The sequence below is a fragment of the Ambystoma mexicanum genome, chromosome 3q, assembly GCF_040938575.1.
Source record: "Ambystoma mexicanum isolate Mex_15411 chromosome 3q, UKY_AmexF1_1, whole genome shotgun sequence".
In the NCBI taxonomy this organism is placed as follows: Eukaryota; Metazoa; Chordata; class Amphibia; order Caudata; family Ambystomatidae; genus Ambystoma; species Ambystoma mexicanum.
This window is the reverse complement of record NC_090926.1, coordinates 1,144,928,270-1,144,951,799: the sequence shown is the minus strand read 5'-3', so window position 1 is coordinate 1,144,951,799 and position 23,530 is coordinate 1,144,928,270. Positions and strand designations below refer to the sequence as shown.

Here is a 23,530-nt window from a genome sequence, read left to right as displayed (position 1 = left end):
ATGTTTCAAGATATTTCCACCATCGCTACATTGCTATGCTACACTTTATTTGTAATAAAACTGTTCCTCCCCTCGGAGAAGTGCAACACTTCTTTTGGAGAAAAGAATACCAAGCCAGAGGAGCACCACATATCCACATGCTTTTATGGATTAAAGGTGCACCTACATTTGGTCAGGACAGTGATACACTGTTTTGCAGTTCATCCAAAAATATGTCACTTGTGAAATCCCTTCACGCGGGGCAGATTGTACAATTTCAAAGACACAAATGTGGCAAATATTGTCGCAAATACAAAAGCAAAGGGAAATACTACACCAAATGCCGCTTTGGTTTCCCTAGACCAGTTACAGAAACAGGTGAAGTGAACAAGTTTGTGTCTTCAGTTCGAAATCGTGTTAAAGGTAAATCACCTAAGAACACGTATTACATAAAAAAGAACAGAAGACTCAAAATATATTGATGATTACAATGCAATCATTGCCCTCTTATGGAATGCAAACATATATGCGCAGTACATTGCAGACAATTCCACTGCATTTGCACGATATGTTACAGCCTACTTAACAAAAGCAGAAAAAACAGAGCTTCAAGACCTCTGGAATGACCTATCATCAGACAAAACACTGTCTCAGAAATTGTACAGCCTACTTATAAAAATGCTCTGGTGCATATGAAGCTGCAGATCGTTTAACCGGTAGTGCTTTGAATGGAAAATCTGAAAATATAGTATGGCTAAGTCTTGGTCCTACTAAATCTAGAAAAAGAGTTCTGAAATCATATGAGGACATAGACACAATTGCCAAAAATGATCCCAACAGCCAAGACATTTTAAAAAACAATGTACTAGACACATACTACCCGAACAGGAGTACTACTTTGGAAACCATGTGTCTATACCACATAGCCCAAAACTTTGCATACAAAAATAATATAAAACCCGATGAAAGCAAAGGTAGATATAGAGTGACAGATTGTGAAGGCAGCTTAGTGAAACTTACCAAACAAAGCTTAATTAATCATGTCAAATTGTCATTAAAAACTCCTCAACAGAAAGAACTCTATTACATGTCCCTGCTACAACTTTTTAAACCATGGAGAAAAGAGGAAGAGATAATAGATAACGATGACTGCTATGAAAACGCTTTCAAAGCAAATGAAAGCGCCATCACCGATGTGAACTTTACGCAGTACAAAACAATGTTGATCAATGAACAGCAACATGAAGAACAACTCCAGGCCCAACTAGATAAGGACACTTCTGACAGTAGCCAACCTTCTGTAACAGGAAGTCAAGAATCACTAGGACAGCCACTAATAGCAAATGAGGCAGAATTAGCTATGACAGAAGTGGAAAAAACCATGTGTTACTATGAAGAAGATATAGAAGATTTAACTGTACTACAATCAAAACTTAACAAATATCAGAGCACCATTTTTGAAGAAGTAACAAAAGAAATCGCACATGGTGTACAACACGAAAATAAAGAATGTACCTGCCAAAATTATAAACATATACTACAGTATGTCAGTGGTGAAGCTGGTTCAGGAAAAACATTCTTAATCAAAATCAACAAGTTCCTTTAACAATTGACAAACAACAAACTGTCAGCTGTTGTAACTGCCCCCACAGGTTTAGCTGCCTACAACCTAGGCGGTGTCACTTTACACCGATTACTACTCCTTCCAGTAGAACACCAAAACAAATCAGACTATTAAAAACTTTCTGCAGAAGCTGCAATGGAACTACACAGAGTATTAAAACAAATGAAAATACTACTAATAGATGAAGTGAGCATGGTCTCCAACCTAATGTTGGCTTTGATTCACCTCAGATTGCAAGAAGTACTTAAAACAAACTACAAAGAACTCTGCAGGAAAACACATTATCGTTTTCGGAGATCTTCTACAATTGACACCAGTGAAAGGTGAACCTATTTTTAAAACCTTAGGACACAAACTCTGCCGTAAAACTGTTGGCAGCATAGGAGATGTCAAATTTTGGCAACATTTCCAATACAGAGAATTAACAGAAAACATGCGTCAATCTGCAGACCTCACTTACGCCAACATTTTAAAAAGTATTAGAATTGGTGTACTATCTCAAGAAGCACAAGCATTATTGAAAAACCGGCACATCCATTCACTTTATGGCGATAAAGCATGTGCTACTGATGTTCTGGAACAATTAGCGCATAGAAATGTCAATTCTATGGCCTTAATGCCAACTCTTGCAAGCTGTTTCAAATTCATTGAAACAATGTTAAAAAAAAGAAATGCAACCAATAATTGAAATTTGCTCCACAGATAAACTGGACGTACATGGTATGACACTACCCATGTGTCAGCAAGCCACAACAAGAATAAATACCTTAGCAAATTCAATCTCCAACACAGTTGGGTTGGAAAAAAATATTTAAATGATCCTTAAATTGTAGAGTAATGCTTAAATGTATCCTTGACGTGGAGCAAGGACTAGTTAATGGGGCACTGGGTACAGTCGTTAGCTTTCAAACATACCCACATGACGACAATGTTCAGTTTGTCAATATTCTCTTTGACAAACTTTCAGAAGTAAAAAGGATAGGGCGCTCAACAGCTCGATTCCTTCTCTTCAAAGACATGTATGTAAGTAGAGAACAATTTTCTCTAACTCTTGCATATGCAGTCACCATTCAAAAAAATCCCAAGGTCTTACCCTAGACAAAGCATTGATAGATATTGGAAACACGGTCTTTAAAGAAGGCATAAACTACGTAGCACTATCACGCTTAAGTACAGTTGACGGTCTATTTCTAAACAACTTTGATGCAAGTAAAGTGAAAGCTGATATACCTTGCATTTTAGAATACAATAAACTGCGTTCACTGTACACCCCCCCCCATCTGAAATCATATCCTGTTCCAGAAAAAGGAAAACGTTGTAAAAGAAAACTAATTCAAACAGAAATGCAACAGGATCTGACTGCAAATCCTTCAAAGAAAACAAAAGAAGCTAATACTTCATCAATTGCCACAAGCAAAAAGAACCTATCAGTGAAAGTGAATAAGGTACTTCTTCAAAGAAGGAACACACACTCCGAAAAACTCAATCGGACTCAGAACTATCTGGTCCATTCAAATTTTCAAATGAAACTGGTGTAAGTTGCTACGTAAATGTAGCAATGAATATTCAATTTCAATTGCCACCAATTGTTAACCACATTTACTTACACAGTACAGACCAATTGTGTTTGCAAATGTTAGTCCTTCATAGAAACGCAACAAACAATCCTGACAACACGTATAGTGTTCACGGAATAAGACAAGAATTGGACTACTGTGCTGGAATGGTGAGATTCACTATAAACTCACAAGAAGATCCACAAGACTTTCTAATGTACTTACTACAAGTACTCGAAAACAAAAACATACCTATAAATGAAATCTTCCAGATTTCAGACATGTGGAAACATGCATGAGCTCTCAGTAACAATGTTACACAGGAACAAATCCCTAATGAGCGATTTGTGTATGTATCCATACCTAATTGTGAATCCATTAAATTTCAGCAACTTCTACAAAATGCAAACCATGGCGATTATGTACTATCTGCAATTCAGATAATCGCTCCACCTTACTGATAAAAACACATAGTAACTACATAATACTAATGCTTCTACGTTACAATGCAGATGGTACCAAAAACAACTGCAAGCTGACTGGATTCACACACGGTCAAATGTCACTTGCTAAGAAATCCTTCCCAACAATAGGTATAATCTACCACGCAGGAGCCACAACCAATGCAGGTCACTACAGTGCATATATTAAAAAGAAATATGGATGGTTCGAATGTAATGATAGTAGCATTACTCTAAAGCAGAAATTACCAGCAAATCTTACAAACGCGTATTTAATCTTCTTAAAGCCAAAATGTAATAACTAATGTGTAGTTCAACATCAACAAAAAGTTTATTAAAAGTCTATAAACAGTTAGAATACACCAACAGGTATCTGTTTAAAAAATCTGCAACAAGCCAACATACAGAATGTCAATCAGAAACAACAAGTGAACACTCGAAGGAAACCAAGAAATAGTTTGTAGCATAACAAAGAACGTTTTTTTTTAATCCGACAAGGATTCTTATTCTCCCAGACCCAATGATTTGAAAAGCAAACACAGAAGCTGAGCAAAATGTACATTACGCTGGTTTGTAAACTAAATATGAGGGTAAAAAAAAGCTAAAATGTCTATTATGCAATGTAATAAGTCTTTATAAAATACAAACACTAACATGCTCTTTTCTTTTATCACAGAAATTGAAAAAAGAATATTTCCTCCAAGTACTAAAGTCATGTAAGAAATATATTGAATATGAACAAATTAAACAGTAAGTATAATTTCACACAAGACTCTAGGTCCTGCCCACAACCACCACAGCATATCACACCCATGGTGGCTTACAAATCATTAGCTCAGCCATAGAATGAAAAATGTTAACTGCAGCATACACTCAAATTTGCACCCAGGACTCTAGGCCCTGCCCACACCTACCAGATATATATTCCATTGTTTGGGTGTGATGTATGAATGTGATATGCTGCGGTGGTTGTGGGCAGGGCCTAGAGTCTTGAGTGTATGGCCTACGGCTTGCAGTCATGCACCCAAAACTGCGTCCTACCCACAACCACTGCACTATATAAAACCCATGGCGCCTTATAACTGCAGTGCTTATAACTTTGTTTTTGGGTGCATACACCCAACACTCTAGGTCCTGCCCACAACCACTACAGCATATCACATCCATTGTGGCTTATAACTTCACTACGTATACATTTGGTCTTGGCCCTCCCCACAACCACCTGATCGATGTTCGATACTATGGGTGTATCTATAGCTGTGATCTGCTGCAGTGGTTGTAGCCCGGCCCTAGAGTGTTGGGTGTATGGCCATAGATAATCGAATCTATAGGCGTGCAGTATATGAAACCCATGTTGGCTTATAACTTCAGTGCTTTTAACTTTAGACTGTAGATCCTGGCCACAACCACCACAGCACATCACACCCATTGTGGCTTATAACTTCACTACGTATACATTTGGTCTTGGCCCTCCCCACAACCACCTGATCGATGTTCGATACTATGGGTGTATCTATAGCTGTGATCTGATGCAGTGGTTGTAGCCAGGGCCTAGAGTCTTAGGATTATGGCCTACGGCCATGCACCCAAGACTCTAGGCCCTGGCCACCACCACTGCAGCTTATCACACCCATGGTGGCTTATATAAATCATTAGCACACCCATAGAATGAAACATTTTAACTGCAGCATATACTCAATTTGTACCCAGGACTCTAGGCCCATGTCGAATACATCATTAGCACCTGCCGCATAAACAAATACAGTATTTCACCCATCTCTTACTCTCTGAACCTCCCCAAGCGCTCTGACGCACCAAAACACTTTCCAAAACAGTATTTCGCCTCTGGTCGGCGCCGCGATTTCAGCGGATCTAAGATGTCGGGCGCATCCAAACACGCCTCACTCCAACCAATCAGCGGACATACTTTTTGGTCGTTTTAAAGAATTGACACCAAATTTACAGAAGCATGCTTTTGGGACCAAGGTCGTCATCCTGCCGCAAATTTGGTGAAAATCCGTCCAGCGGATTGGCCTGTAGGTGTGCGCAAAGTTTTCCCCCATTCACTCTATGGGAAAAAAGATGTTTTAGGACCTCCCCTATAACTTTTCCCCCACCTGGACCAAACATCACCAAACTTTGCACAAAAATTCAGAGTGGTCCATATACTTTTTTTGCAAAGTTTGATGAGGATTCGTCCAGGGGGGGAGTGAAGTTATAAGCCGCCCAAAAAGTGCTCTTCCTATGGAAACAGCAACTTAACCATAACTACACAGCCACTACTGTGGCAGTGTAATACATTACTCATATATATTTCTGAGGCTTGTTTACTCTGCTTATATCACATGCTATGCACAGGCCGACATCTAGTGGAAACTGCAGAGGATTACAGTTCGAGTTTTCAAAACTCGAAAAGGGACGTCGACAGGGCGTGCTAGTAATACTATGCCTAGTGTGACGTCCACTGTACCCATGGTCCCTCATGCGTCGAGGTCCCACAGATTGTTTTTTTCCACCATCGTGAGCGGTTGCATTAAGCAGAGGTCTATTTGCCAAGTTTAAAAGATAGTTTCTCTTTGTCTTTTCACGCCCGACACTGTGCTCTCGACACAGTGAAGAACAGGAAAAAGGACAAGCCTCAGTCAGACGAAGTCAACTTTCGACTGACCCCTTTCGGCCATGCAAGGCCCAACAAGCCTAGGGCTTTACAGTAAGGAGAGTGGTGGCGGTCATTATACAATGGATTTTTCCTCCCCTTCCCCTTATCGCCCGGCTGCCTTCCCCAGACATAGATAAGATGCCCTTTAAATTCGGCACAATCTGCAATAAAAGACGAAGGGCACTGTCAAGCTTGTAAGCTGTTTCGACCCAAGACACTTGAGGATCGCAGAACGAAGCGCTGTGCCCATCAAGCCATGCAGGCCAAGGCAGCCATGGACGTTGAGGGAGCCTCCAGTGACGCCGCCTTTTCGGACGGCGAGGTTGTCTGGGAACAGACACGTTCCCAAGTGCTAGCCCCAGACCCTGGGAGACAGGCTGGCGTCTCTGTTGTGGGGACTACACCTAGCGGCAAGAGCACTGCATCTTCCCACACTAAACACACTACCTGTGGCGATGTGTCGGCTCCGCCAGACAAACGCTGAGATTCGGCGTCTAGGGGCGGATTGGTGGATTCACTGTCCTCTGTGCACTCATGACAGGCCCCATAAAACAAAACACCCGGCCCATAAAACTTCTACAACCGAATGTCGGCTGACACGGCGGAGCTCCTACCCACTGCCGAAACTCAACGCGTTTTGTTGAAACCGGTAGGGAAGCATACAAATTCAGGGTTATCACACCTGATTCAAAAACATGTCCCAGAAACCCCTATTAAAGGTTCTAATTGCCAAAAATCTTCCTCTAGAAAAGTCTGAAAGGGTGGAGGACATTGTAACTGCTCCGTAAGAGAAGGAAGAGTATGTCCCACAAGATGAGGACGCATTAAGTGAGGCCCTACATAATAGAGATTTAACCCAAACATGTACTGTACCTTACTCTGGGGTCTTCCCCAGCTCAGCTAAGTGGTCATCAGACGACATAGATAGTTATGTCTAGAATGTCTTTCTTTGCAGTATTCTTTGAAAAAAATCCTAATGCTTTAGAACGTTTTCAAAATACAACTCCAACTGATCAGGCCTCAAGCTCTCAGCCCAGGTCTTCCACTATTCAACCCCTGTCTTCATCCCAGCCTCCAACTAAGAGGTCTTGCTCTTCAGACCTTTAGGACATGCATGCATGTCATAAAGGTCATAGAGGGAGATCAGGAGGAGGATGAATACTATGATGGGGAGGATGGTGGTGATAATAATGGCGATGAATCAGAGGTCTACAGTATAGACTCTCTTATACCTCAAGACTCCCCCTTACCTGATTCCCCAGTGGATGATCAGTCAGTCTTTAATGATCTCTTAATCAAAGCAGCTGAGCACTTCGGAATTGAGGCCCACGAAACTCTGCAAGACAAGGATTTTGCAGAGGATATCCTGGGGACAAAAAGCGGCCATCCAGTTTATACCCGCCTTAAAGTCAGTTCAAAGGAGGATCCAACCCTCTTTTGAAACGCCCAATCAAACCAGCGCAGTCAATCCGCGAATAGAGTAACTTTTCCGCCAGCACCATCTGATCCCTTAAATATCAGAGGACAACTTAAGCCATATTCACTAGTAGTCACAACTACCCGGATGAGGGCGGGTACACCTCTAGACTCTTCAGAAGCTCCCCCAGACAAGGAGGGCAAGAAGCTCTACACCATGGGTTTGAAGGTGGCAACTTCGGCAGCGTACCAAGCAAGGATTGCCAACAATTCCACACTGTTGGCGAGCTATGACTGCAACAAATGGGATGAAATTATGGCCCTTAGTGATTCTGCTCCAGAGCCTCTAAGAAGTAAACTTGCCCTTGTAACAGCTGAAGGCAAAGTTACTGCCAGCAGTCTGTTAAAAAATAACCTTGATGCTGCATGCAGTCAATGCCCAACGTATGATTGCAGAAGGAACCATTCTCAAGCACCATACTTGGCTTCGCCAATCTGGTTTTGAACTGGAGACACAGGCAACGTTGCTCAACATGCCAGTGGAACCAAATGTGCTATTCGGCAAAGCAGTGGCGGATGTTCTGAAGTCAGCCAAAGAGGAGTATGAAACTCTCAAATCTCTTGGCCAACTTCCCAATAAACAAACTGGGCAAAGAGGCGGAAACACTTTTCACCGTTTTCGTGGACAAAACTCCCAAAGACGCTCAGGCTATGGACAAAACCAGAATTCTTCATGGAACAGCAACCAGGGTCAAGCGCCCCAAGGCTATCCAAGAGGCCAGCGCAATGCCATGGCCGGGGGATAGCCTCCACTTCCAGAGGTGAAGGCACGCCTCCCAAACAATGACGGCCTGCTACTGGTCCCCTCCTATATGTCCCCAGTAGGGGGATGAATTTCAAACTTCACCCACGCATGGGAGGGAATAGCCACGGACAAGTGGGTGTTATCGACATTACCGGGAGGTTATTGCATGGAGCTCATAGGAAAACCATCAAACCTCTCTCCACACCAAAGGAAAACATCAAAAGAAGAAACTCATCTTAATAGAAGAGGTCAACGGGCTGCTCCTCAAGGACGCCATCGAGATTGTGCCATACAACAAAGTAAACAAGGGTATTTATTCAACATACTTCCTTGTACCAAAGAATGATCTTACAATGCGCCCAGTATTAGACTTGCGCCCTGCAAACACTTATATAAAGCCACAAAAGTTCTGCATGACAACGCTACAAGAAGTAATTCCCCTGCTAAAACGGGGGGATTACATGGCAACATTGGATATGAAAGATGCTTATTTTCATATTTCAATGCTCCCAGTGCACCGAAAACTTAAGGTTCAAAATTAGCAAACCAGCACTACCAATTCAAGGTGCTGCCCTTTGGAATAGCATCAGCTCCAAGGGTATTCACCAAGGTACTGGCGGTGGTGGTAGCGCACTTGCGCAGGGAAGCAATCCCAGTGTACCCCTATCTGAACTACAGGCTGATCACCGGAGAGACTCCCCATCTTTGCAAACTAAACACACAAAGAACCATAGATCTTCTCTTCCAATTGGGCTTCTCGATAAACAAGAAAAAATCAAGTCTTGTACCAAACGCATCAAAACAGTTCCTAGGAGCTGTATTCGACACAAGAACAGGCTTGGCCTTCCCTTCCATGGAAAGAGTGCAAAACATGCTTTGGCAAATACCCCAGTATCAAGCCGGTCTCCAGTTAGGCGTACGCAAAGCTATGCGTTTGCTAGGCATGATGGCATTCTGCATATATCTAGTCCCACACGCACATCTGCGCATGCAACCAATACAGGAGTGGTTGGCGAAACAATGGTCTCAGGCAAGTGGTCAGTGGGACGATCTACTGGTCGTTTCGCCAACACTAGTACAGAGCCTATGCTGGTGGTCAAGAAAAAAATCTGTTAAAGGGAAAACCCTTCCACGATCCGAAAGCGCAAGCAATTGTTACAACAGACCCGTCACTCTCCGGGTAGGGGGCTCATTATCTTCACCACACAGCACATGGTCTGTGGACCCAAGTCACTGCACAGAACCATATCAACATGCTGGAACTACTAGCAGTACTCGAAGCACTCCAAGCATTTGAAGTGCAACTGACCAACCAGTCAGTTCAGATTCTGACGGACAGCACAACTGCGATGTTCTACATCAACAAACGGGGGCACACACACTCCAAGTCTGTCCAAGTTGGCACAGAAAATATGGAAATGGGCACTCAGACGAGGAATATTCCTATCATCACAACACGTTCCAGGGGTACTGAACACTCTAGCAGACTCCCTGAGCAGAGATTCCCTACCAGAGGAACACGAGTAGCAACTAGACTCAGGCGTCTTAGACCACATCTTCTCTCAATGGGGTTACCCCACAATAGACTTGTTCGCTACAGGAGAAAACAAGCAATGCCCAGACTTCGCGTACAGGTTCCCCCTGCTAGAATCCAAGGGGAACACCATATGGATGAACTGGTCAGGGAAATTTGCTTACGCTCCCCCCCCCCCCCACTCCATTTATGAGCAGAATAGTAAACAAGATGCACAGAGAACAGATGACGCGTATCCTAGTTGATCCTATTGGGCGAGACAGCCATGGTATCCACATCTGCGCAACCTGGCGATCTGCCATCCCATCAAACTTGCATACCTAACCAACCTGTTAACTCAACACGAGGGAACAACCATGCACCCTCTACCACACTCCATGAACTTGGCAGCATGGCTAGTGAACTCGTAGAGTTCGGACACCTTAATTTACCACAGCGGTGTATGGATATCCTCAAGGATGCAAGAAAACCTACCACTAGACACTGTTATTTTCGACAAGTGGAGGAGATTCGTAATTTGGTGCCAGTCCATACAAATAAATCACATAGAATGTACTCCTTCACACATTCTCAACTATATGCTTCACTTGTGAGACTCGGGGTTAGTATTCCACTCTATAAAGGTTCACCTGGTGGCTTTATTGGCTTATACCACCTCTCAGAGTAAGGTATCGTGGTAGAAAATTCCAGTAATTAAGGCTTTCATAGAGGGAGTCAAGGGACATCACCCTCGTATTTCAAACCCACTGCCAGGATTGGATCTCATTGTAATACTAGCAAAGCTCATGGGGCCCCCATTCAAGCCTATGCGTAAGTCAAGCTTTAAACACCTGACATACAAGACTGCCTTCTTCGTGGTTATTACTTCAATAAGAAGAGTTAGTGAATTACAAGCATTGTCAGTGCAGGACCCATTCTTTATCATACTTGAGGATAAATTGGTTTTACGTACTCATCCTAGGTTCTCCCCTAAATTAATTTCTAAATTCCAAGTGAAACAATCCATTGAGCTTCCGGCTTTCTTTCAGAGACAACCTGCTCGGCTGAGGTAGAACTCCACACACTGGATGTGAGGAGAGCGGTCCTTTACTACGTAAACAAGACCAGAACGCTTAGGAAAACAGACCAACTGTTTGTCTCTATAGCACCAGGCAGAGAAGGGGACTGCATTTCTAACAATGCCATCTCGAGATGGATAGTAAGATGTATTCAATTGTGCTCTTCATTATCAACCAAGACACTGCCTTTTACACCAAAAGCTCACTCCACAAGGAGCACTAAAGCTACGCTGGCTTTTATTACAAATGTTTTATGTCCCATTAGACGGCACTTGCAAAGCAGCTACATGGAGCTCAGTACATACCTTTACTCAGCACTACTGCATTGACGCACATTCCAAGACACATACACAGGTGGGACAAGTGGCCTAAAATATCTATTTTCCGCTGCTCATGACCCACAACCTTCTCCTAACGCTGCTCGCTAATCTATGCATAGCATGTGATCTAAGCAGATTCCACAAGCCTCAGAAGCGATGCATTACTCACTGTAATTGTATTTCAATTGTATTAAATTCACATGCACCCACCCTTCCTCCTCGGAGAGAAGGTGCATAGATGTTTATATGAGCTTTCTGCCTGTATCTGCTTGGATACAACTGTACTCACACTGCACTTCATGCAAACTCATGTCAGAACAAAACAATCTGAAGGACCTCGACTCGTGAAGGACCATGGGTACAGTGAACGTCACACTAGGGATAGTATTACTGGCATGCCCTGTTAGCGTCCCTTTTTGAATTTCGAAAACAACAACTGTAATACTCGGAAGCTTCCACTAGTTGTCGGCCTATGCATAGCATGTGAATCTAAGGAGAAATACGATTACGGTGAGTAATGTATCCCATATATATTCTTTTTTTGGGATCCCAGTTTTCAGTTTGCCAATTTGTATAGGCTCCAGGATTGATTCTCGTGAATACATGGCCTTTTTGTAAGCCTTAAACATTTTAATTGCTTGTTTCAAACTGGGTTCATGCAGATGCCTGGACAAGAAATCTTGGAGCTGCTCTCTCACCAACATCTCCTTGACTTCTACGTATGTTCTGTTAGCGAGCCATTTGTTTGGCAGGTACCAGAATTGGTATATCTGGCAGGGTTTCTGCCTGTGGCAGGCATAAATATCTGTCTGATTTGATTGTGTTCCCGATCTTGTCCCATCCTCTTGAGGATGCCCTGTTTTGATTCTTCATAAGGTGTTCATCAGGCTTGAGGACTTGAAAGACATTCTACACCTTCCCCTGATTGGTAGGATGGCGATGTACCGGGCCCAGCCATCTCTATTCCAAGCTGCAGTTCTGACATCCATTGCAGAGTTCACCAAAAAGGCTGTTGGGTCCTTCCCAATGCCTAACCTTTGTAAAATAGCAGTCAGTGCAGCAGGCTGTTCCCTTCTTTCAACAATAACTCCTGCAAGGCCATCTGACTCTCCTGATGCTGATGGCCAGCTGGCCAAACACCACAGCTCGCAATAGATCCTAGATGGGGTTAGGCACAGCACTTTCCTCCATGGGACTGGTGTTAGCTGGTTATGATCACGAATGAGAAAAGCTTGCCAGAATTTCTTACTTTAGCCCTGTAATACACAAATGCTTCATCTCTAGGTTCCTCGTGTCCACAGCAACACATTGTCTTGCCTCCATCATCATTTCTATAAGAGGCTTGTACTATCTCTTAGAATTCCTCCATTCTGGTGATTTTGTTTTCTTTAAAAGGACAGTGTCGAATGTATGATCAATGGAACCTTGCCTGCCACTGAAGAGAATGTTCTGAACCAGGTCGGTTGGCTGATGGCTAGACCGGGAGGTGAAGCAGCTGGACCAATAAATCTATGCCTTAAATCACCATACTGACGTGAAGAGTCATTACCATAGAATAGGAATATGGCCCGAGGGGGGGGGGGGGTTGTCAGAATGATGATCCTTTCCTACTAATTGGTCAAAGGGCAAAAGATACAAAAAGGTGTGGATAGGTTTTAGTTGTTTACTCTAAATGTGCAATAAAACTGAACAGATTATTCCCTGCCAGGCGTGGTATTATTCCAAGCATGTGAATCTATGAAAGAGACCAATGCTGTATTACTATAGTTAAAGGTAAGTAACATATTTCTTCCTCTCCCATGTAGCTGAAAAGTTCAGTGACCAAGGACATGTTAATACTTGCAAGATGGAGGAAGTGATGACACAGATTATGTTGTTGTTTTAGCTCCTGAGAAGGAATCCAGAGAGACGGCTGGGATCCTCTGAACGGGATGCTGAAGATGTAAAGAAACAATCTTTTTTCCGGGTGAGTATAGTAATGGTGAACAATTCCTGCAACTAAAACCTTTTATCATCCTAATCTTGTGTGTAAAAGCACCTCAGAATTATGATGGGCTTGTAGGATTTCTGGATTTCCTGTATGATTTATTCAGGAGATGTAAAATGTGTGGATAAAGGGATATAGCAACAACAATTGCAGGACAAGGCCTTTCTTACTGTTCTATTATCCAGCTACATGGTATCCAGCTTTGGATTAAGGAGCTATATAAATAACACATCATTATCATTACACATCATTATACCTACCTGGGTGTGGCCCGCTCACTAGCAAATCACTAACATTAACTAAACACGCCCAAACTCCAGGGATTTGGGAAATTCAAAGACCATAAGCTTTTGCCATGTGAATGAGGTTGCTTGTTACTACTGGTTGATTTAACTACATGCAGGCAGGTTATCACCGCAGGCTTTGCAGCCACACACTGGGCCTCATAACCTTGCCGGTTCAGAAACAACCGGCACCGTTGTTTCCGGACCAGCAAAGTACAGCTCTGCTGGGCGGATGCCCTCCCGCCCAACAGATCTGACCTGCCGGGCAGGCTGGCACCCAACGGTAGAGTTTTACGGAAGCACCGGCACCGTTATTACCGGTGCCAGTGTTTCCATTGTCCCACTCTCAAAGAGTCCTGAATGGAATGGGAACATCATTTTAACGGCGCCTGACTTCCTGGCTGCCGGGGTTCTAATCCTGGTGTTACCGGCAGGTCAGGCACCAGTAACTGTTTACATGTCCGGTGTCACCGGCACGTTTACTGCCGGACCCGTAATGAGGCCCACTGTTTTGGTGTGCAGCAGTTTCTTGTGTTTAAAACTGAGCGGTATTGTGATCAATGCCAATTTGAAAGAGGATGCAATGAGTGGAACTGTCCTGGTCCATCCTGCAGAGCATGCCCCTCTAGTTAGGATATCTAGTAGGTCTGTTAATTACCTGTGCCTCTCGAGTGCTCAGTCCAGTAGTTTTTGCAGACCTTTTTTCCTGCCAATATCAGATATCTCATTAACCAATTATTCTCCAACGTTCTCTACTCTTTCTAATGGGTTAGGAATTGCCTGCAGTGGAGAATGGACAAAAAAAGACAAAAACCTACTTTACCTACTTTTAAGCCCAGTTCTCGCTTTTCCTGCCTTGTAGGCACATCAATAAAATACATCTTGCCTTTTGCCTACTCTTTTGTAAGAGTGTTGTAATTACTTTTTCACTCTAATATGGCTTTGAGAAGATTATTGGGGAGTGACGTAGAATTGTCGCGTTATGAATCTCCTCTGGTTGTTGTATGCTTATGTCTGTTTATTCGATGTTAAGATAAAGGTTTGTAATAAACCATGTAACTTAATAATACAAATATATACTTTTTCATGAGACAATCCAAATGATCCTTTCTAAGCTTTCCGTCTTTGCATGCTGTAAACCACTTGTATCAAGAAATGCATCAGCTATTTCAGGTCCTACTCTGCATTTTGGCTGCATTGAGACTGCCTAATTTATCTTGTAAATTTCTGTCTGGCAAACACTGGTGTCTCTTATGACAGGATAACCCTGTGGTTGCTGACGACTTTACTTCAATCAGTGCCCAAGTGGTGTTCAGTACTGAAGACAGCAATTCATTTAATGACGGTGCCAGCCATGCGTACGTAGGATTCAATCTATCTCAATTGACTCTTGGGTTCATTCTAGTGTTTGCCGGGGGTACCAGCTCACTCTTGATCCTCCATTCAGCTCTCTGTGACCTCGGTGAAGTCAGTAATCTCCAATTTATTCAGGCCTCCTAACATCACAACTTTATCGCAGAGGGGCTCCTCTACCTTGTTTCTAATATATACAAGCATTATCCTGTAGTCAATCTGGCAACTCCAGATGCAAAACGTGGTACTCCCAAGGGACTTCCCCTCCCACCCCCTGTGTTCTCATACTAAAATATTGGCACTGGATGGCCCTGAGGGTTTTAAGAAGATCAAAGATTGGGGGCTTGGCCGAGCGGCTAGCGGAGCAGATGCAACCACAGACCGAGCCGATAAATCCCCTTTTTACCTACTGAGGACCCCTGCATGTGCCTTATGGGGGAGGTGAGCTCCACACCTCCCGGGAGCTCACCCGACATCACAGTATGCGATTCTGGGTCCCGAACAACCTGGTCCTCTTCCAGCTTGCTAGCTACCCGCATGGCCAAGATGGTAGCCAGCTGCGGGTCCTTCCATTACTCCAGAGCGGAGAAGCGGTTGGGAGAGCGCTTCGCCGGGACTGTCCTGGGGGGGGGGCAACCCAGAAGCGCCATCATTTGTGACAGCCTCTGTGGGGGACAGTGGAGCTGCGGCTTCGCTGGCCGGTCTCTTCTACCGGCTAGGACCTGAGTAGCGCTGCCCAAGGGAGAACAGCTGGTGCTCTGACATTGGAACGGGACTGGGTAAAATGAGTTGGTCCGACACCCACTGCAGTGGAGATCTGTGGAGGGGCTCGGGTGACAGGGGCCCAGCCCGGCCTCCTCAACAGTGGCAGAGCAGGAGAAGTGGCGTTCCGGAGAGCCGGCATGGGGTGCCGTCTCCTCTCCCATTTTCTCTCCATCAAACACAGTAAGAAGTTAGGGGCTGCTAAATTGGTCCGGTGACCACGGAAGGATCAACGGGGAGCGGTGAAGGTGCGTCCCAGCTCATAATGTGCAAGCCATGCAGAGTGTGCTACCACTAGTCCCCAGGACCTGGAGAGTTAGAAAAAGGGGAATCTGAGGCCGTTCCTCTATTTCTGGACACCCCGAGCCCCGTACCCCCTGGCCAGGGGCAGCACATTATACAGGTACTTCCATTGAAGTTAGAGAATGCTGTTAGCTGCAGCATTACAGCCTGAAGTGGGGGTGGGAGCAGCACCCCCAGATCGGGGGGAAGGATCAGTGGTCCATTCATTCCCCAGATGTGTCCACAAAGGGAGAGTGGCAGCCCTGCGATGGTGTGGGCATCCAGGAACCAGAGTTGCTGAAGCTGAGGTGGCCCTGTCCACTGGGAGACTGGGGGTGAACCTGGTGGCACTGGTTGGTTTGGTGCTTCCCCCACCTGCGCCCATAACTCAAGCCACTGGGCAAAGAACTGGAAGGACTGGTGTTGGTACAGCTCACCACACAGTGGATCCGGCCTAGGTAACTGCGCAGTGTGGCTGTTTGGTATAGTCAGCGAAATAATGGCCTCAGGAGAGTGAAATCAAGAGCTCCACCATTAAACAGATGTTGACTGCCCAGGAGGGGGCCGTGAAGAAGCCTCAACAAGTCAGCAGACAGGCCCACGCCCCGGCCTCGCCACCTTTGCTGGGGGTGATCCCTCCCCTCCCCCCTGGAATGCCGACCACAAAGGATGATATTCAAGCCATGCTGGCAGAATGCGACCTGACCCAAGAAATACAGGGGCGAATTGACAAGCTGGCAGCAACGGTTTTGAGAACCTGCAAGCTCACACAACAGAATCACACATAACAGAGTTGGAAGATATGACGGCAGAGCAGGCCCACCAGCAAGCAGTGCTGTCGGAGAGGATGGAAATGAAGTTGGTGGTGATTAGGCAGGAGGATGCCGAGAATCTCTGGAGGTGAAATATCAGGATACGAAGCATCCCACCACAGGTGTAGGACCCTGACTTTTGAAGCACTGCTGCGCACCATAATAGATCTTACGGTGCGCAAGAAGCTGGTCTTGGACCGGACGCATAGTGATTACACAACTTTCCAGATAAAAAATGCCCTGTGCTCTCGAGAGTCAACTTCTTTATTCAGAAGGATGAGTGATGAGGGAAGCTCAGAAGTAGAAGTCGATCCACTTTCAAGAGTCGGATTTGATGTTTCAGGCCTTTTTGCTCAGACGCAAGAAACTGAATGTGGTGACAGCGTGGTTACATGAGAGAGCTATCCCTTACCGATGTGGATTTCCTTGTAAACTGGTTTTTGAGGTAAAGGGGGCAAAATATGTGGTGACAAAAGAGGAGGTGGCAGCCCTGATGGAGGGGGGTGACGGCAAGGAAGGAGAGGGCCATGAGAATCTAATGGACTCGTCCCAGACTTGGGGTGAAGGAGACCAGTCTTTGCGGCCCAGTGGTCAATTGTAAAAAATAGATCGAGCAAGTCTGAAGTGTGCCCAGACAGTGTGCCCTGACGAAGTCTCCAGCGAGATGGAACAGAGCTTGGTTATTTACGGCTGGTGTATGGAAAAGGAGAAGCAGGGAGCGAGATGGAGTCAAAGGTGGGGCGGTAGAGATGGAAAAAATGCAAGGATCCGATCCTCCAGCCCGAGCCTATGTGGATGGGTCAATGTTTGTTGAAAGAAGGGGTTTATGTTGGGTGGGTGATGCAGGGTGGGGGGTGATAAGGGAGGTGCAGGGGGAGAGAGGGAAATGCCTCCATGTGGGAACAGTCTATAATTTGGTTTACTCTTGGAAGGTTGTTTAATATTGGTTTGGAAGTGCTTGTTTGGGTAATTGTAGTGTTGTTGCACACCAGTGTTCAAGTGGGAACGATAGGGGTGCTGCGGGCCGAAAGTTTTTGGCTTGCTGCTGGTCCTGAGGGTCCCAATGGCATAATTTACTCAAGCCTATTTGAGAAGGTGACACCGACACTGCGAGTAGGTACATGTAATGTACGGGGCCTTATCCTCGATGAAGCACAAAATAATCTTGGGGCGACTGGAGACATTGGGGTGGGATGTGGCAATTTTGCTAGACCCATTTGCTCCCCCAAGACGAGGAGAGACTTTAATGCAAGGGATTCCCACAAGAGTACTGCAGTAGCCTGGGAGTTAAAAAGAAGGGAGTGGGAATTTTACTAAGACGAGGTAGCCCCCTTAAAGTGGGGGCAGTTAAAGCAGACTACGAAGGGAGATTCCTGTCATTGAGAGGCGCATTAGAGGAGTTCCCGATGACGATAGTGGGGTTATCTGGCCCGAATGACAACCAGGACCAATTTATCCGTGACCTGGTCCCGACCATTCTTGGGTTTAAAGAGGGCGCACTGTTCGTAGGGGAGAGATTTCAACTGTGTACACAAATGGACAAGACCTCACCGGCTTCCCAAGCTGATCTCAGAAACTTAAGGGCACTTACAAGCATGTTATCAGAACTAGATCTGATCGAAGCCTGACGCTGCCACCATCCAGATTAGCGAAACTTTACGTTCTTCGCCTCGGTACATAAATCCTTCTCTAGGATAGACTTGGTTATGACGTCGCTCGTGGGCCATACAGAGGTGGTAGAAATAGAGACCCTGCAACATACTTACCATGCCCCAGTTACACACTCCCTATTCGGATTCACTGCACCACCCACGGTGATTGCCTCCTGACAACTAAACACGGCCCGGTTATGAGATGGGAAATGGGTGAGCTAATCGGGATGCTGGCAAAGCAGTGTTTCGGGGGAAGTTTATAGGGAAAATGGGGGCTTTAACCCGGGCCAGAACCCACATCAGGGAAGCGCTAGGGACTGAGCTTAGATCTAGGGAAAGGAATCTCAAACGGAGGGGCACAAACCGATCCCTTAGGGCACCTAGGGTGACGCGGGCGAAGATCAAGGCGATTCAGGTGGGAACAGCGGCAAACTCCCTACTACACATTAAACAATTTAACTATACTAGAGGGGACAAGGCGAATAAAAACCTGGGTGCCAAACTGAAATTAGCGCAAGCACGTAACGGAATAGGATCCCTACGGAACCGCAAGGGAATTCTTTGCTGAGACGAATCAGACACGCTCCAGATAATAGAATTGTACTTTACCGAATACCTGGAAGGGGATGGCCCTAAGGTGGAGGCGGGTAGACCTCCCCTGAGCTACCTGCGGATTCCAAGGCTGTCTGAGGGTAGATAAGACTGATCTAGAAAGCCTGATTATGGCCCTCTAAGGCGGTTATCAAAACTCTACAGAGTAACAAAGCCCCAGGCCCTGATGAGTTCCCCAACACCTTTTATAAAAGCTTCAGAGCCCAATTAGTCCCCCAGATGGTAAAGCTATTTTACTCCTTTGGGGTCAGTGGACAGGCTTCCGGTACGATGGGAGAATCCAGGACGTTGCTTATCCTGAAACTTTGGAAAGACCCAGTTGAATGCAATTCATAAAGGCCAATCGCACTTCTTAATTGCGATGCAAAGATTTACACGAACGTTCTGGCCAATAGATTAACCAATAGATTAACTGGCATTCGCCCAAAGCTGATGAATGATGACCAGACGGGTTTCATAAAAGGTAGTTCGGCCTTTGAAAACATCAGGCAGGCGCTAAACCTGATTGATCTGGGGGACGGTGCGAAGCAGAATGTGGTAGTGCGCTCCTTAGATGCAAAGAAGGACTTTGACAGTTTGGCTTGGCCCTACTTTCGGTAGACTCTGGAAATATTTGGATTTGGCCCGCAATTTAGCAAATGGGTTTTCGCCAGCTTTGCGGCACCGACGGCACATGCAAGGGTAAATAAAACATACACAGATACCATCACCATTAAAAGGGGCACCAGGCAGGAATGCCCGTGGTCCCCACTATTGTTCGCACTTGCTATAGAGCCTTTTGCTCAAGCAGTGCGAGAGGACCGGGGCTTCTCAGGAATTACTTCGGTAGCTGAGCATCATAAGATTGGGCTATGCTCTGATGATGTTATCTTATCCCTAACTTACCCGGCGAAGTCTATTCCCCGGCTATTCGAGGTTATTAGGCAGTTTGGGATTCAAAATCCATTATGGGAAATCAGTGGGATTGTGCATAGGGGAATCGGACGGGACTTTGCAGGACATTCATCCCTCTCTCCATCTTAGCTGGGCCGCAGACAAGATAAAATCCTTAGGAGTGTAAGTATCGTCCCAGCCCAAACAGCTTTATAAGGCAAATATTCCGGGGGTGCTCGGGAACGCGAGGAGGATTCGGGGACGTGGGAGCACTTGCAAATTTCATGGTTGGGCAGAGTGCTCATCCCAAAAGTACTATACGTGTTTCTCGCCCCAGGCGTTAAAACCCCATTGTAACCTGTCACCCCGCTGCAGGAGAAAATATTTAAGTTTATTTGCGGAGGGAAGATGCCCCGGGTGGGAAGGAGGGTGTTAAGATCACCATGGCATGGAGGGCTGGGGATACCGTCGCTAAAGAGATACCTTATAGCAGCCCAAGTTGGCTTGATGTGCAACTGGGGAGCGGACACCAAAAATAAGTGGGTGGACCTACAAGAGGGGGCCACAACGTCATCTCTGGCAGATATCCCATTCCTTACTCCTAGGATCTGGAAGGACTGAGGGAAACTAGGAACGACTAGGACCTCTTTAGGGTACTGAGACATGGACGTTCGGACACTAGGTGTTCATGGGGTGACTGGGCCCTTTAACCTGGATTTTGAAGAACCCAGAATTCAGTCTGGGAGCCAAGGGTTGCCCCTTTCACGAACTGGGAAGCTACTGGGAAACTCTGCCGGGCCCACATGTATGCAGGCTTATTACTGCTGTCCTTTAAAGAGTGCAAGGCTAGATTTGCTGTTGCTGAAGGAGAAGTGTTCCGTTATAGTAAAATCCTCCACTGGAGTACAGAGAGGTCCGGCATAGGGGGACCAGGGAACCCAAGAGGATTGAGCCGATATTGTCAGAACGCCTTAATTCAAAGCGAACATACACTTTTTACATACTCTTGCACCCGCCCGAGGACTCAGACGTTTTGCCCTATATGTCAAAATGGGAGAAGGAACTGGGAATCAACATACTACCAGATTTTTGGTCAAACGTTTATGAAAAAGCCCATAAAGCATCATGGTGTACTGCAATGAAGGAATGTGGGTATAAAATACTATGCAGGTGGTACATGTCACAGAGCTGACTGCACAAAATTAACCCTGGTCATTCAGACAGATGCTGACGGGGATGTGGGGGAGAGAGGGACATTGGGTCACTTGTGGTGGTCCTGCCCCTGTGCTCAGCTGTATTGAAAGGAGAACCTTTCACACATTGGAGGCCTTACTGGGGTGGACCTCACGCTGGATCCAAGAGTAATCATCCTGGGTGATTTAGCAGCAGATGCAGGATACCCACTGCAAGGCAAAGCTGCACGGGTGATAACGCAGCTCTTAAGGTCTACTAGAACAACACTGGCTTTCTCTTTGAAACTGGCCAAGGGCCCGATAGTGGGGCAGTGTTGTCTATGGAAAAAATAACAGCGATTTTAACTGACTCCTTCCTGGCCTTGTATGCGGCATGGCTTCCTATCATTCAGTTCTTGCGGTCTAAGGAACATGTTAGTCACAAACCGCAGACATTTTGGTACAAAAATGTTTCTTCATGAAACCTCATATCCTAAGATGTCTAAGAAGGTTTATATTGTTTGGTACCCAAGCCAGTACTGCAACCTTTTTTCATCCACGCTCTTCTGAGAAAAAAAGAACCGCCTTAAAAATAAAGACTAAAAAAGTGGTGAAGTGGTCTCAAGAACCTCATTCTATGCAGTCTCTCATTGAAACTTACATACTAACGCATCACTGCACTTCCCCCACCACCTCAGTTAGATATGAGAACTTTCCCCCTTATTAAAAATTCTTTCTTTGAACAGCCTCCACCACTTCCAAAGTAGCTGTTAATTAATGGAGAACAAACGCGGCTAAATAACCTGTGCTGTTGGGAGGAACCCACGCGGGGAGAGTCTACCACCACGCTTTAGCTCACTGTACCTTTCACAGAGGAGAAATATACTTTTGCATATCAGTCTGGTGCCACCAACTTGGGCAGTCCAGCACCAATATGCGAGATAACTCTCCTCTAAGCAAGAGTACCAACAGCAACCCCATGTACGTGAATGTACTTCTGCTCCAATTACAACTGCTTGTCTACAAATCTTTCCGTTAACCCATTCAACAGGTGGCGGTGTTAAACAAAAAGACGTCAAATCTGGGAGAATTGAAATGCCCTATGTTTGTACTCTTCCCCTGTGAATCTAAAAACGGTCTCTAATCTTATGCTTAAAATCAAGCCCACTAATCTTAATTATGACCCTATCCTTGTATATCTAGTTAAACAGCTTTAAGCGGGCCCATCTTGTCTTATAAATGCTTCCCTAAGTCAGGGGTATTTCCAAATGGATCTGAAAAAATCATATCTTACGCCACTCCTGGGAAGAAAAAAAAAAACTTTGGACCATAAAGTATTTTCTAATTACCGTCTGATTGCAGGCCTTCTTGCAGGCCTTGTTTTGCCATCTAAAATCCTGGAAAAAAATTGTCCCCATGCAACTGCAGAACTTTTTGGAAGAACATGGGATCCTGGACGTTTCTCAATAAGGATTTAAGCCACGACATGGGACTGAGACAGCACTTGTCTCATTCTGGGATGATATCTTTTTTTTTATTTTATTATTTATTTTCAAGAATAACACAACATAGAAATAATATGTACACAAAATTACATCATAAAGTAATGACAACAAAGCCAACAAAACTATATACAGCCGAAAAAAAGCCTCCCTCCCCAGGAGTCACAAAACAATCAATGAACTGGTCTAATATAATAGCAGAAATTTAGCCCAAATCTTGTTAAATAATGCAGTTTTCTTCTCTCTCTGATATAACACTCTCTCCATATCCGCTAGAGAATGCATCTCTGAAATCCATTCCTCCATAGTAATAGGGTTAGACGTTTTCCAATGTCTCAAAATGAGTTTCTTCCCCACCATTGCCCCACGAAAGATCCATTTCTTCTGGGAAGTAGTTAGGTCGTCCAATAAATCCCCACAGCCTAGTACAATTGTCTTAAAATCCATATGAACCGTCTCCTCCAAAATCTTTTCACAGATCTGATCAAACTCGAACCACAAACCTCTCACCCTCGAACATCCCCACAACATATGCTCCAAGGTGCCCTCCTCATGTGAACACTCCCAACATTCCGAGCTGTCACTCATCCCTCTTTTCATCATTCTCTCAGGTGTCCAGTATGTTCTATTCAAAATCTATATTTGACGCGACCTATCAGCAAGATTCAAGGAACACAATTTCACATTCTCACAAATACTTGTCCAATCCTCCTCAGTAATATCCTCACCAATTCTCCGATTCCAATCCAATCTCAAAGCATCATTAGCCCGATAGTTCGACACAACCAGTCTATAGATATAACTAACCAGGCCACATCCACTCACTC

The 23,530-nt window shown here is 45.0% G+C and overlaps 1 protein-coding gene across 4 annotated transcripts in view; it reads left to right on the top strand.

Moving 5' to 3' along the window:
* The window catches only part of LOC138447689 (serine/threonine-protein kinase N1-like), a 1,645,716-nt gene that overhangs the window by 1,610,763 nt on the left and 11,423 nt on the right, over positions 1-23,530 (top strand). For all 4 annotated transcript variants that reach the window (XM_069603962.1, XM_069603960.1, XM_069603961.1 and 1 more), the window contains one exon: positions 13,298-13,378. In XM_069603962.1, coding sequence (XP_069460063.1) covers positions 13,298-13,378 — 81 coding nt within the window. The remainder of the gene's footprint in view (positions 1-13,297; positions 13,379-23,530) is intronic.